The sequence below is a fragment of the Xyrauchen texanus genome, chromosome 23 (genome assembly GCF_025860055.1).
Source record: "Xyrauchen texanus isolate HMW12.3.18 chromosome 23, RBS_HiC_50CHRs, whole genome shotgun sequence".
NCBI lineage: Eukaryota > Metazoa > Chordata > Actinopteri > Cypriniformes > Catostomidae > Xyrauchen > Xyrauchen texanus.
In genome coordinates this window covers 10,922,205-10,938,527 of record NC_068298.1, presented here as the reverse complement: position 1 = coordinate 10,938,527, position 16,323 = coordinate 10,922,205, and the positions used below count along the sequence as shown (strand labels likewise).

General features: G+C 38.2%; 1 protein-coding gene across 4 annotated transcripts in view; it reads right to left on the bottom strand.

The window, feature by feature from the left end:
* Window positions 1-207: 207 nt before the first annotated feature.
* Window positions 208-16,323, bottom strand: part of LOC127663308 (ecto-NOX disulfide-thiol exchanger 2-like) — a 239,206-nt gene continuing 223,090 nt past the window's right edge. The window contains exons 13-16 of one of the 4 annotated variants that reach the window (XM_052154830.1): window positions 11,113-11,169; window positions 6,868-6,973; window positions 2,266-2,351; window positions 208-715 (exon numbers count right to left, since the gene is read on the bottom strand). In XM_052154830.1, coding sequence (XP_052010790.1) covers window positions 584-715; window positions 2,266-2,351; window positions 6,868-6,973; window positions 11,113-11,169 — 381 coding nt within the window. In that variant the 3' untranslated portion in view covers window positions 208-583. The remainder of the gene's footprint in view (window positions 716-2,265; window positions 2,352-6,867; window positions 6,974-11,112; window positions 11,170-16,323) is intronic. The other 3 variants (XM_052154829.1, XM_052154831.1, XM_052154832.1) reach the window with 3 other exon arrangements.

Below are 16,323 nucleotides of genomic sequence, written 5' to 3'. Positions count from 1 at the left end.
CCTAAATTGTTAAACCAGGAAATTAGTACTGCAACATTGTAAGATATTGTTTTCCACTTTTTTATTTAAAAATAGCAAGTTATTCAAACATTTCCAGGGTGTATGAACAAAAGATTCTATGCAACTTTGCGGCCTATACAGAAGAAAAAAAAGAAGAAATATATTCATGTTATTTATATATATATATATATATATATATATATATATATATATATATATATATTTTTTTTTTTTACAAATTAGATGTGAAACAAGAAAAAGAAAACAGTTGACAGTTCAGTCCTCGGTCAGAGTCTTGTTGTGTGGTTGAACTGCACATTCACATTGTCCATTCACATTGTACCAATGTACACACCCACTCCAACATGTGCTTGTGTGTAAAAATAGCAAAACTTACTACACACTCCAAAGTCTTGATGATCTCCAAGACTGGAGTGTTTTCTCCAGGGTTGGAGTGTTTTTTGAGATTAGAATCTCATGGGGCTGGGCTGCTGGATACAGAGAGCTGGCAGGTGATTGGTTAACATTTCCTGTCCATTGACCTCTTACATTGATTCTGTGTGGGTCCCCCCAATCAGTGTCTCTACGTGGTCTTAATGCCCTCAAAACCACAGAACTTCCAGCGTTTTTCCAAACTTGCCCCAACACCCGTCAATTCCTGCTTGAATGTACAAGGCAACCGACCCAATAGCGTCTCCACTTCTGTGGTACTGATCTGAAACAAACATTAAAGAACATTAAGGTTTCATCCAAACCTCAAGAAAACATGTATCCACCTTTTTCCACAATTCATAAAGGAAGCCTGTTTTCATTTACAGGTCTTCAGGATAATGTGATGTATATTATATTACATTTGTAAAAATGGCCAAATACATAAACACATGAATCCATTATAACGATACTTTACGAAGTCTCGATGACCATCTTTTGACAACACTTCACTGAGTGGGTAGATGACATGAAGCAATGACCTGAGGTAAGTTCATTTGAAATCATTAACTACTTCAAGTTGTTACAGCTGTACAGTTGCTAACAAAAGTTGAGCCAGAACTCATTTTAACTCCAAATAACACATAAACTGGATTTTTATCCTTCTGGATTGCTTTTTTTACATCACTTCTCATAGAGACCGGCAGCAATCAGAATAAATCTGAGACCGCCAATAAAAAAGGCTTCTAGTTTGCATTGTCTGAATTTTTTTACATTTACTTTAATTGAAAATACTGTATATTACCAGCATAACAATGGAAGTGAAAATAATTTCTTAGTATCTGGTATGTACCCCCTTTGCTTTAATGACAGCATGCACTCGAGCTGACATGATCTCCACAAGTTTGTGTAAAACCTGATGATCCATGTCATCCCAGAATGATTTAAGAATGTTCCATAGAGCATCTTGTGTGCTTTAATGGAAGTAAGAAAATCTGAGCTTTTGTATGAAGGAGCTAACATGGTCAATGTCTCAAATTTGATTAGTGTCCCAAAAACAGAATGGAGAATTATAAATATTTCTTATTCAACATTGTTGTACATTGTTCAAAATCCCCAAATTTTCAAGGTTTTGATGGAATTTTAGATCCCAGATTATCCGTGGATATCTGAACCCCACTGATACCACATGATGTGCAAATTCTGTTCTTCACAGGATCACGAAACCTGTCAATTATCAATTAAAATCCTCTCATGTGCCTCCCACCGATGTGCATTGTTTTTAATGAAAGCAAGTGGGAGTGTTGATGAAGATAGAGGGCATGTGTGCAGTGTGAAGAGGGAGAGCGTGGGCACGAACACAGCCAGGGGGCTTCTACTCAAAGCTGAAAAGATATAGATAAAGATATATTTTCACCCTCCGTAGTTAAGTGTAAATTAGTCACTGTGTGACAACTAAAAGAGAGCGAGAGAGATCAAGGAATATAAAGAATAATCAACAGTGTGCTATGGGAAGATGAGGGGTTTATTTTGGCATTAAATCTTTTGGCAGGCATACCTTCAGGACTGTATTTGAATTCAGGAAGATGAAAACACACACAGGAAATATCTAACTGTATATGTGTGTGTGGTCTTGCTGTGTGTGTGAGAGCTTTGCTTACACCTTGAGCTCTTTCTATCTACTGAAGGGCTGTTTACTCAGCAGAACATTAGAATGGCAAGCACACTTTCGTGTGTGTGTGTGTGTGTGTGTGTGTGTGTCCAGGTGCTGTAAATAGGAGTAAATAGATTCAGTCTGAGTGAGAAGTCTTGTGTGTCTGTGTGCGTGTTGCATACCTTAGTGTCCAACCGCTGTAAGTAGGAGCAGATATATTCAATACTGGCTCCGAAAGGATGAACGTGAAGAAACGTTGAGATGATTCCTGTGGAAGCAAAGTAAAAGATTAAACTAATTAACAATTTGTCTGCATCTAATACATCTGAACTCCATTTCAAAACCTTTTAAGAGGCCGTTCAGACCGAACATGTTTTTTTTTGCTTTTTAGCCTTTAATTTTTTACAAGACAGTTAAAGGGATAGTTCACCCCAAAATGAATATTCTCTTATAATTGACTCACCCTCATGCCATCCCAGATGTGTATAACTTTCTTTCTTTAGCAGAATGCAAATATTTTTAGTAAAAAATGTCAGCTATGTAGATACATATACTGCCAGTGAATGGTGATCAGAAAGGAAACATAAAAGTAATCAATAAGACTCCAGTGTTTAAATTCATATCTTCAGAAGCATTATAATAGGTGCGTGTGCTAAATCTCCACTTTAACTTCTGATGTGAAAGCGAAACGAAACAGGCACCACATGTGACTTTAGGTGTGAAAGTGGAGATTTAGAGTAAAATAAGGACTTACATTTTGATCCATTTCTCACCCACACCTTTTATATTGCTTTTTTCCTTTTTGGATAAATTATCCCTTTAAGGGAGACAGAAAGTTGAGGGAGAGTGAGCCAATGTCTCCTACAGAACATGTCATGATGACCATTACCTACTGTGCCACAGCTCTGACTTGCTTTTTGATTTATTTATTTTTTTATAAGATGAGGTTCTGTTTAACCTAACAGTGCGACAAAACAGCGAGACATGGATCAACATTCAAAGAATTCCATCTAGAGCATGTTTACATAGAGAAACAATTGAAAAACACTGCAGATGGATGCAAAAATGTGTTCACTATGCCCCTGAGGAAGCATCCTAACTGAAATAGAGGCACTTAAGTGACTAATTTAAAAACACAACTGCGCTTGTTACATAAATATCACTCATTACATGAAGCGCACAGGACTCGCAACTCTCATCTCACAATTGATTTAGAGTTTGATGTTAGCATGTTGCTAAGCTAACAAAGCGACATTCTAATATACATAATGTAGCACTAACAAAAATTGGGTAAACAGGGTCTATATTAATTATATCTTTTAGAACCATTTTCTCTGAATACTTTTCATTGTTGAATAAAGTACATTTATAACAGACATTTCTCTTGACTTGTCAGCCATCTTGGATTTGTCTATTTTTCAATGCAAAGTCCGTGTAGGAAACATGTGATCCTGCCCTCGATCTTTACCAAAATTATATATCTTACAAGTCAGCTTAAAATGTTGCTCCCTAGCATAATTTGGAACAGCTTCCGAGTCAGGATTGCACTTATGATGCTAGGTCACTAGGTTTTAGGAAACAGCTCTAGTGCATAAGCATTTCATATTTCTTCTGTTTTTCCAGGAGCTGATTTGCAAAGGATTCTGTGTACTTGAGGTATCTTGCCTGAAGTGGATGTCCTCATCGACTAACTCTGCCTCTTGATCTTTCTAAGTGAATATGAGTGTTTAATTGCAGCTTTGATGCTGTTCGGCCTAATCAAGGCTGTTCATTGTGCTTCATACATCACACTTGAACATATGGAAAAACAATAATAGCAACTATTAGCACTTCTGGGGCAGATTTGATAGCAAGGCTGATCACACAATTATTCTGAATGCATAACGGGTATGATCAGGAAAGCAAAGCAAGCTCTCCAAGGCGAGGCGCACAAGTGCCGTGTAGTCAATATTCCATTAGACATGATGGACTGTAGATATAGTTTATATATTATACATGTTCTCATTTCAATGTGTTTGGATTATCATGCCTCTCCATTTACACACATTGATACAAAGCCAAACACAAGACAGCTAGAAGAAAAGGAAAAATCCAAATCACTTTTCATAAATGAATGTACACTATCTGTTCTGTCAGATCTAATGCTGCATGTTCTTAAACAACGGCCTGTGCTGGCAGTTTTAAGGGTTAGTTCACACAAAAAAAGAAAAGTATGTCATTATTTACTCACCCTCATGTCATTCCAAACCCATATAAAAAATGTTTTCCATGAAACATAAAGGAAGTTTAGCAGAGTGTTCAAAGTGCTCTTTTCCATATAATGAAAGGGAATGGTGAAAGACACTGTCAAACTCCAAAAATGAAAAAAGGCCACCATAAAATTAGTTCATATGACATCTACAAAGTAGCTGTCAAATCTAATGTTCATTTGCCTACAGTATACTCAAATAATGGTGCATGAAGACACATTGCACTTGGTTTGACATTAATGTTGTTAAAAAATATTGAATGTGCTTTCCTTGGCATTCCATAAGTGATTGTGATGCAGCACGTTTGAATATGTGGAAATGCATATTCGATTGACATATGAAAACAACATCAAAGGGGGAGATTGTCAGTGACTAATTATTTACATTTTCAGTCTTTTATTTTTTTTTATACAAAAAAATAGCTTCAGAAGACTTGGAATATAGTGCATGAGTTACATGGACTTCTCTGTGATGCTTTAAATGTGACGATGCTTATAGTGTCCTTTATGGAGCTTGAATGCCAGTGATCACTGGATGCTTACATTGTATGAAAAAATTTTCTGAAGGAAAGTATAGGGGTTTGGAACGACAAGTAAATTATCTATTCCTTTAAGCAAACAGCCTATGCTGGCAGCTGTAGCTCTTTATGAATAGGTCAGATGGTGTTCATCTGCTGTGCTATGGGTCTTCTACGCTTTCGAGGACCATATATATTTGATTTGCTAAAAGCACACTACACTGCTGAGAGAGCCGTGACTGCATGTCCTCCTATTTGGAAGTAGGGAGTTGCATCTGGGTGCAAAAACAGTCTCCTCTCCCTTAGTGCTGACAGGAGCACCTCCTCAACAGAACAAGATCTGAAGCAAATTCGACAGAACGGGAAAAAAAGTCCTCATGGAAAGGGGAGCAAAGCTAACAAGCAGAAATGTAACCAGAGTTTACTTTACTAGCTTTCTTTACCAGAGAGCAATGTGCCGGACAACAGCAAGTTCAGCGCTCTTTCCAGTCACTGGACTGGCAAATACACCAGAATAAAACGAATAACTAACCTTGACAACTGTGCCAAACATGCTGTCAAGGCAATTACACAGATAATGCTTGGAGAGTTTTTGCACACACATACACATCTGGATTATCTCTTTTTGTGGCTCTGTTCACATCTGGTATTTTTTAACATCCATCTTAGGCGATCCAATCGCAAGTGGATGGCGGTAAATACAGTTGTATACAGAGTCCAACATATTTTGTGACTGGATCAGTCAAACTACATCCAGAGGTTGTCAGAAACGAACACAGCCACATCGCTTTGTGTAAATGCTAATGCATTCTGATGCCTCCCAGACAACAGCGAAAGGCCACCATCATTGTTTTCGGAAGTATGAGATTATGGAGAACATTTTCGATTTTCTCTATTTTTGGTCGAGGAAAATGCTGGTCTAATGTGGATGAGAGGCATAAAAGTAGTAAATCAATGTGTTTTCAATTGAAAACATTAGTGTGGACACGGCCTATAATGAGCATTCCGCTTGAAAACTTTGCCCTATACTCACTAAAATCGAATTATATATTAAGGATTTCAGATGCAAGTAAACTTGGTGTAGACAGCGATCTGTATCGGCTGACCGCTTGTGACTGAATCACCTGAGATGTATGTTAATATTAGGTGTAAACATGGCCTTATTCTGTGTCGCAAAACCAAGTGAGCTGCCCTTCTAGACTGCATTTTTGGCCATCATAGGACATCACAGCTACTCTAGCATACATATGGGAGGAGAAAATAATTGATTCACTGATACATCATAATTTTTTTCTTAAACAATTCTGGATTTTCTCAATAATTGTCTAATTATGTTAATTGCAAAAGCATATGCAAAACATAACAGACAGGGATAAGTGCCATGCAGTCTGCAACACAAAAAGATGTGCCTACACTGTGCCAACAAACATACGCAGAGCCTACAAATAAGTTTAACAACCAAGTACAAAAAGGCTGAACAAGCTTTATTTTATAACGTCTTAACGGAAACAACCAGCAAGCGTCATGAACTCTGTACCACTTTATTTTGTTGCTATTGCAGGTCAAGAGCAGATGCTTTAGTACAGCTTTTATGCAGAAGTTTGACAGAATTTGGCATCAAGCCATCTTACCTTGCACCCCTATGCTGTTGCTGAAAAACTGATCTTGTATTGTGAATCATATTGCAATCTGATCATGACTCCCTGAATCTGAGAGGAATCAAATCATGAGGTGCCTAAAGATTTCTACCCCTACGCACGCACACATAACTCTTTCTGGCTCTGATGTGAACGCCATGTCAAAGTTCCTCATTAAAAAACATCCAAGGTGACTCATTTGAGGCTCATTTGGCCAGGCAATTAACACCTGCACCCTTGCACAGATAGCTGAAGATTATGAAAATAATGAGAGGAGGGATCTTTTTTGACAGTCTTGTGTCTGATTAGATAAAGTGTGAAAAAAGATGCATGCTTTTTTAGAAGTTCCAGCCCCCCACTGTTCCACCCCATGACACTTACCCACAAGCAGGGCTTCTCTCTCTGACTTCACAGGGCTAGGAGGACCCTTCTCTGGCAGGTTCTCTTTCTCCTGGCTGCAAGACACTAAGGTCGATGCTGCTGCCTCCTATGGTAAGAAATAACAGCAACAAATTATGTTTTTTCCAAAAGCCCTCTGCCACTCCTCTAATTACCCTGACACTCTAACAGGGATGCAATCTCCTCGCCCAGTCGTGTCAGAGTGATTTATCCCATGACAAAAAAGTTCTCCAGCACTCGATTGGCCTGTAATGATCTGTCATGTTCTGCGAGAGGACAGGAGGGGAAATGGGACAAAAGAACCAGGGTTTATGGTGGTGCAGAAAAGGAAAGATGGAGAGAGATCGATAGTGTGGAAGTAACAGTGTTTGCTGCACCACTGCTGAATCTACATAATCACAGAAAAAGCAACTGTATTTTACCCGAGTTGTGATTTTTCAGTCTGAATTGCATGTGATTAGATAAAAGGACTGTGAGCAAAATAAAACAAAGACAACGTGTCTTTCCATTGTGTGGTCTTTGCTGGCTGCATGCATAAAGAAATATACAGAAGGAACAATATAGTCCGATTCATGAACAAATGACTCTTGTGAGCTCTTCTAATGAATCAGTAAGACACATGAACACATTGGTTTGTATTGTGTGTCTAATGTCTTGGTTTGTCTTATGTGCAGGGGAGTAAAAAATACTCAGAAATTATACATAGCTGTTTCTCACACAAAGCTATCTTATTACAAATAAACACTTTTACTATAGCAGATAACTAATCTTAACATTTGCATCACATAATCAACTTAAATTACAAGCTTGTTATAGTGTGATCAAATTGTTGAGAATGTTGCATATTCGATACAAAGGACCGGGGTACGAGTCCTGAAGAGCACGTGAGAGGTCGATTTTGTTGATTTAAATCTTAAATAAAACATTAACCTTTAAAACTTAATCTGTTCGGGAGAATGTTCACTTGCTTTTAGCGCCACACAGAGGATATTTCACTTCGAAACTGCCCTGAGATGTGTAATGGACAACATCATTTAATTTTGCAACAACGTTGCCATGGTCACGCAATGTTCGTTGCATGGTAGAAGGCACTAATGAATTGCGATGTCAGAGCACCCAATGCCATGAGACATACAGAAAGATACATTTAAACATTTTTTTAAAAAAAGCTTTGAAGAAAGTTAATAATGTTTTTGGTTTTGTGAGTTGCTTTCTGAAGTTTGCTGCCAAACACTGCTGCTGAGCAGATGGATAAATTAAATAAAATTCACAATTAATTAATCACATTTATTTCTAGGAAACATAAATAAATCATGTATATTCAGAGAAAATATATATACTAAAACAAACACAAATAAATGTAGTTAAACACACTAGACAGTCAAAAGCAAGAGAGAAGAGATGAGTCTCCAAATGAGATTAAAAAACATCAACTGTGGTACAGGATCTGATGTGGAGTGGTTAACTATTCGAAAGGCACGGAGCAGCAACAGAGAAGGCAAGATCTCCTTTCGATTTTAAACGAGACTTAGGAATGATTATGTGATGACCTCAGAGGTCTAGAAGTAGTATATTGCTGAAGGAGTTCTGCAATGTAAGGAGGTGCCAAGCCATTAAGACCCTTAAAAATAAATAATAAACTCTTACTGAATTCTGTATTTAACTGGGAGCAAGTGGAGTGAAGCCAACACAGGTGATATACTAGCATGCTTCCAAGTTCCAGTCAGAAGCCTAGCAGCAGCATTTTTACCTAACTGCAGACGTGACAATGAGGCATGAGACATACCATAATACAATGAGTTACAGTAATCCCGTCTGGAAGAAATAAAAGCATGTATAACAACCTCCAGATCCTTAAAAGACAGAAAACACTACCACTTCGGTTTTTGACATGTTAAGCTGGAGAAAGTTCCTTGCCATCCACTTTTTAATATCATTAAAACAGTGAAAAGGTGAATGTAAAGGAAACAATCCCCTGGCTTTAGAGGAAGATAAAGCTGAGTATCATCAGCATAAAAGTGGTAGGATATGTTGTGTTTTTGACAAATATGGGCCAAAATAAGCATATATAAAGAAAATAAAACTGGGCCCAGAATAGAGTCTTGAGGAACCTCACATATAATGGGTGCAGAGGAGGAGGAAACATTTCCCAATTTGACAGAGAAAGATCTCTCTCTAAGATAGGAGGAACACCATTCAAATGCAGACCCTTGAATCACTGCCCACCCTCTTAAACGCTCCAGCAGAATTCCATGATCTATGGTGTCGCGGACTAGGATTGCACAGTAGCCTGAATCAACAGCCAGGTCATTAGACACTTTGAGGAGGGCAGACTCTGTGCTAAGATATTTATATATATTTACAACGTGAATGATCATTTTTTATTTCATAACTGTCCAATCTGTATAGAAGGAGCATCCGTTCATAATAAAGTTTTGGACAAAAACTGCCAGTGTTTCTCAATTCGTGCTCATAGTTTTGAATGAATGCATCACATTCAGTCGGGCGTTCACATACGCAGGGATGAGGAGGAACAGAATACATGTAACGGGAATACGTATTTAAAATACAAATGAGAAGTAACTGTATTCCACTACAGTTACAATTTAAATAATTGGTAATTAGAATACAGTTACATTCAAAAAGTATTTTGATTAAGAGATTACTTTGCATTTTATTGTCATTTGTTTAATTTATTATTTAGTCCTTTCAGATATAAAACATTAATTCATAAATTATGTCATCCAATGTGCATTTGAACAGCGGTGAAACACTTTCTTGTGATGTGTTACATTCATACGAGCAAGTAAGTTTGAAGTAAGTTTGGAGCAGAAGAAATAGAAATAAACCTTGTGTAAATTGTCAGCTTTATACTACAAATTAAAATGCTTTTTCTAGACATTTTACACGCACATGTAACCAGACACATATTTTTAGCAAGACCTTTGATATTAGGGCAAAAATTGATTCTCGATAATAATTTTTGTATTGTTTTCCAGTAATTTGATTGATCTTGTTTTAGAAACAACACTGCATAAGATATTTTGTTTTTTCAGAGAATGTATTTTTAACAAGTGTATTTTGTCAAAAACAAGTGAAAAAAATCTACCAGTGCTGAAGAAGTAATCCAGATGATTTAGAATATGTTTCTGACCTTAAGTAATCTAATGGAATATGTAACAAATTACATTTTACAGCACGTATTCTGTAATCTGTAATGGAATACATTTAAAAAGAAACCCTCCCAACCTAGACTACAGTCTAGTTGTACAAATATTTAAATGGATCCGAAGCTCAAATCAGATCCAAAATTTGGCCTCTGCAGATAGTTGGAACTCCACACAGCCACCGTGTGACAATCCATTTGAAATTGACTGACCTCTGGTCTGTCATCTGCTGTTTGTCAGATGCAGTAAAAAGGCGGCATCAGTCCAGTAAGACAACAGAAAATGATCTGCAAAAATGTACTGAGTACTTTTTTTAAATAAAACTGTAAGGAGTAAAAAGTTTGTTTTTCTTTGGAAATGTAATTAAATATAAGTACAAGTATTCTGTTTAAACTGCACTCGAGTAAAGTACAAATCCCCAAAAATAATACTTAAGTAGTTTTACTCTTAATTAATTTAAACCCCTGGTATGTGTGCTTAAAGGAATATTCCGGGTTCAATACAAGATAAGCTCAATTGACAGCATTTGTAGCATAATGTTGATTACCACAAAATTAATTTCTAGTTTTCTAGAATAAAAAAGCAAAGATCGAGGTGACAGTGAGGCACTTACAATGTCAGTGAATGGGGCCAATTTATGGGGGCTTTAAAGACTGAAATGTGACGCTTATAACTTAAAAGGGCGTTAAAAAGGTGTTATTGTCATCATGGCAACAATGTGGTAATCAAGATTATGCCACAAATGCTGTAAAATGAGCTTCACTTGTATTGAACCAGCATTATTCTTTTAAGCTTTGTGAGACTTAAAGTGTATTTATGATTGCTTGTTCATGACATGTTGTAAAAGATGGTCTTTTTTTTTTAGCATATACTGTAGTTAAAAATAACTATTTCATCCTTTATTTTTTCCATGGAACACAAAAGATGTTAGCCATAATGTTAGCCTCAGTCACCATTCACAAAAAAGGTGCAATGAAATTGAATGGCGACTGAGGCTTACATTCTGCTTAACATTCTGTTTAACAAGAGACAGAGATGGAGAGAATTGTCTTCTACTTACGCTAGCGTGATTTGGGCTTTCATCGCTCCCTCTGTCCTCTCGTTCGGCCGTCTCCCGCTTCAGTCAATTAAAAGAATGAGAGAGCTGTCAGTAAGTTATATGTCACAGGCTCACACTCACACATGCTGTTCACACAGGGAAAGTAAATAACACAGGAGAGACCGCAGGCCAGAAAACAGAATCACAGCCCTGACACCCAGAGTTGAAGGTCAGGCTTGCAAATGCAATCCTTTAAATGCTCAATATGCAGCAAACCTCCAAAAGTATTTGTCCTGCTCAATGAAACACTAATGAAGCGAGGTTTAATCTCAGAGTGAAGGCAGCCGATTTCATGTCGCTCTGCTGAGATTAGTAATGCAACCTGATGCAGACGGAATATATAATGGTTCTAGCCAGTGCAAGCTCTACCCCATTTAGCACCCTAGGTGAGACCCTCAAGTCACAGCATTCATTAGAATTTACTCTGAATGGTGCCAAAAAAAAAAACATCCAGTGAGCTGCAGTTCTGGTGATGGAAATGCCTTGTTGATGAGAGAGGTCAACAGAGAATGGCCAAACTGGTTTGAACTGACAAAATCTACGGTAACTCAGATAACCGTTCTGTACAATTTTGGTGAGAAGAATAGTATCTCAGAATGCTATTCTGAGATGCGGGTTGGTGCTGTTTTGGCGGCACAAGGGAGACCTACACAATATTAGGCAGGTGGTTTAAATGTTGTAGCTGATTGGTGTATATAGAAATAAAACTTAATGTAAAGTGCATGTAAACCAAACCAAGTGATCCAAGATGTAAAAAAAAAAAAAGTAAAAAAGAAGAAAAAAAGCAAAGGTGCACTGCTTAAAGATCACAGATATACACATTGTACAGTATGTTTCACAGCAGGAGTTTTTGTAGGCTTTCATCGTTACTGCGGAGTCTGGGGCACATCAAGTACACAATCTATTGAACCATGAAGTTGTGTTGTGAAAATGTCTTTACCTGCAGTATATATCACTCACAGGCTCCACATGCACTCGCACATGTCCTTCACTGGTAAAAGATTGAATACAGTTGCAGGTTTTGTTTCAATGAATTGTAAATAAATATCCACTTCATTCTGCTCTGTTTTTGTTCTCTGTCTTCTAAAGCATCCAGTTACTGTTATACTGCATGACAAAGCACTTCAAACAATTCAGCCCGTGCATAAGACAAATTAATTGAAAAGAACCGACTAAAAACGAGATTATTTCACACATCGGGCATCGCTCTGATTCACAAGCCCCGCTCTCGTGAGTCTATGAACATGTTCACAATGGCATACTATCCATCCTACTCTTACTGTTTCTGCCATACTCAAATCTGACAGAAACTGTGAAAGTAGTATTGAAGTAGGGCATTTAGTACACTCTCTATATGCTCCATGGGGGAGCCACAACACGTTATCGGAATGCAAAGGGTGCATATTGTTTGACACAGATTGGACCCATGCTAAAATTGGCTCGGTATATCAGCACCCCTAGAAGCGATGCCACCGTGGCAGTCGCCTAATGGGTTGACCAGCCCTGGTTCTAGCTAAGACAAGCATCATTATTTTTATTGCTATTACTTGGGATCAGGGATTTGAACAAACCATTATTGCTATGTAATTGATCTACTGACATGAGTAATACTGTCTGATCTCATGAAAATTACGTGACCATGGCAACATTTTTGCCAAACTAAATTACATGCTTTTTTACACATTTTGCTGCAGTTTCCCAGTGATGGTGTCCAATGAGGGGCGACAAAAGCGAGTGAAATAGTGTCATAATCAGACAAGGTTTTTAAGGTGAATGCTAGATGGAGGTTTAATGAGTAAAACATACCTACCAAGCATAAAACATTTACCTAAGCCCAACTGATGGTGTCCTCACTGCAAATGAGAGGTAAACAAAACATACATCCTTACCCTTAACCAATACCCAAACCTAACCGATAAAAGCAAAATTCGACACGAGAAGCATATTTTCAGAAGCAACCACGCCAATTGGTTTCACTTCTTGTGACGCCATTCAATTCTTGTTATACTTCTCATGTGTCAGTTTGATTGGTTGGCTGGGTATAACTGGATATAACAGAGTGTGAGTAATGAAGCAAATATAAATGTTTATAAAGTTATAATCAGCCATTGTACTCTTGATTTGTGTGAAAGTGAATAAAATCCACAGTTGTTTTAGTGGGTTCATTTCACCATGAAACTGCAGTGAAACATAGATTGTGGCACGTAAATCTCAGTTTGCAAAAATGTTATTATATTAACATTCATTGAAGGAGACTAGATTGGAATGATACCTCAAATCATGTGCCTTGTTGACCTGAGGTGTGCTGTTACTTTTCTAAGAAGTGTGACTTGAGATTTTCATCTTGCGAATGATAAAACTACCATAAATTTACATTTAAGGTGGGACCCGAGCCATAGGCACCAGAATATTTGAGAGATCTGGGTGTGAGCCTTTTAACTTGTGGCAGTGTAAAGAAGCCCCTCGGGGACCTAACAATACCTGGACAAAAGAATATCATTAAAAAGATCATGACAATACTGTCTGGCCAACTCCATCACTGTGTTGGTGAGGTTTCCACAGTTAACAGTTTTGCAAGTTAATCCCAGTAAAAAATGTATGATATACACAACACATTCATTAAACAACATAGGGCCAAAATAAGCATATATAAAGAAAATAAAACTGGGCCCAGAATAGAGTCTTGGGGATAAAACCCAAACGTAACCTCAAATGATCCGCTCCAATGTACAAGATAAGGAAGACTGAGATAACAACATCTGTCTGTATAAGATAACAGGCTATCAAATCTTATGCATCTACCGTTCAGCCCTCTCAAATTGGCTTTACCTTTTGGTAGTTAAATATAAAATTCTGATTTAAATGTCACTTCACCTGAGTTTCAGTTATGAATTAACAACTTTTCCCTCGTTCATTGAGAATGGTCCCCTAAGCAACACAGTCATCAAGTTTTCCTGAATAAGAGCTCTGTTGAAGACAGTGTCGGTGACAGAGTTAATTGAAGGTGGCTTGTTGTAGCCGCTAGTGTGGCATGTTGGCCGAGCACTGCAAAGGTGCCATTAGTTTTCATTAGTGTCTGCTGCAGCTGTAGAGAATATATGCGCTGATCCGCATATATCTGTAGATATATGATCTGTAGTGTTCAAAGCTCAACAGCATGTGTCTACATGTGTCCATCTAAAATGCATTACCTATATTTTCCATCACTAAACTGGATCATTGCCATTTTATCTCTGAAAGAACGACTGTTAGGTTGGTTCAGTGGAGCCCAAAAGTCTAAAACCACAAGTAAAAAAAATGCGTCTAAAAAAAGAAATGTCCTTTTTTCAGGATACTGTATTTTAAAGATAATTTTGTAAAAATCCAAATAACTTTACAGATCTTTATTGTAAAGGGTTTAAACAATGTTTTCCATACTTGCTCAATGTCGTTAAGAGACACTAACAGCTTACAGACAGTAGGCAAATAAGGTCACAGTTATAAAAACTTAGGACTCTAGAGACCTTTCTACTGACTCTGTAAAACACCAAAAGAAAGATGCCCAGGGTCCCTGCTCATCTGCATGAACGTGCCTTAGGCATGCTGCATAAAGGCATGAGGACTGCAGATGTGGCCTGGGCAATAAATGGTAATGTCCGTACAGTGAGAGGCCTAAGACAGCAGTACAGGTAGACAGAAAGGACAGCTGATCGTCCTCGCAGTGGCAGACCACGTGTAACAACACCTGCACAGGATCGGTACATCCGAATATCACACCTGCGGTACAGGATGGCAACAACAACTGCCCGAATTACACCAGGAACACACAACCTCAGACTGTCCGCAATAGGCTGAGAGAGGCTGGACTGAGGGCTTGTAGGCCTGTTGTAAGGCAGGTCCTACCAGACATCACCGGCAACAACGTCATCTATGGGCACAAACCCACCTCCACCAGACAGGACTGGCAAAAAGTGCTCTTCATTGTTTTGTCCCACCAGGGGTGAAGGTCGGGCTTGCATTTATCGTCGAAGGAGTGAGCATTATACTGAGGCCTGCACTCTGTACTTGCTTCATCTGTACTCTGGAGCGGGATCGATTTGGTGGTGGAGGGTCCGTCATGGTCTGAGGCAGTGTGTCACAGCATCATCAGACTGAGCTTATTGTCATTGCAGCCAATCTCAATGCTGTGCGTTACAGGAAAGTCATCCTCCTCCCACATGTGGTACCCTTCCTGCAGGCTCATCCTGACATGACCCTCCAGCATGACAATGCCACCAGTCATACTACTTGTTCTGTGATTTCCTGCAAAACAGGAATGTTAGTGTTCTGCCATGGCCAGGGAAGAGCCTGGATCTCAATCCCATTGAGCATGTCTGGGACCTGTTGGATCGGAGGGTGAGGGCTAGGGCCATTCCCCCCAGAAATGTCCGGGAAATTACAAGTGCCTTGGTGGAAGAGTGGGGTAACATCTTACAGCAAGAACTGGCAAATCTGGTGCAGTCCAGGAGGAGGAGATCCACTGCAGTACTTAATGCAACATGTGGCCACACCAGATACTGACTGTTACATTTGTTCAGGGACACATTATTCCATTTCTGCTAGTCACATGTCTGTGAAACTTGTTCAGTTTATGTCTTAGTTGTTGAATCGTTTTATGTTCATACAAATATTTACACATTTTAAGTTTGCTGAAAATAAAAGCAGTTGAAAGTGAGAGGACATTTATTTTTTGCTGAGTTTATATGCATTTTATAATTATTTCTTTAAATAAATAAAATAATAATAATTTAGGCAATATCACTCAAGCAAGAGTGTACATTTACAATTATGCATTTGGCAGACGCTTCTACCCAAAGTGACTTACAGTGCACTTATTATAGGTACAATCCCCCCAGAGCAACCTGGAGTTAAGTGCCTTGCTCAAGGACACAATGGTGGTGGCTGTGGGACCAGCGACCTTCTGATTAACAGTTATGTGCTTTAGCCCACTACACCACCATTGTTTTTGAACAATCAGAGACAAAAAACACATTTATAAAAATGTATATGTATTTTATTTGATCCTATTTAATTTTTTTAAGGTCAGATCCAGCAATTAATTTTTGTATCTGAGATATAATTTATGTTTCTCTTAAGTCGTACATGTAACAGTAGTACATCTTGAGGTACCCTGGGAAATGAGATACCAAATGT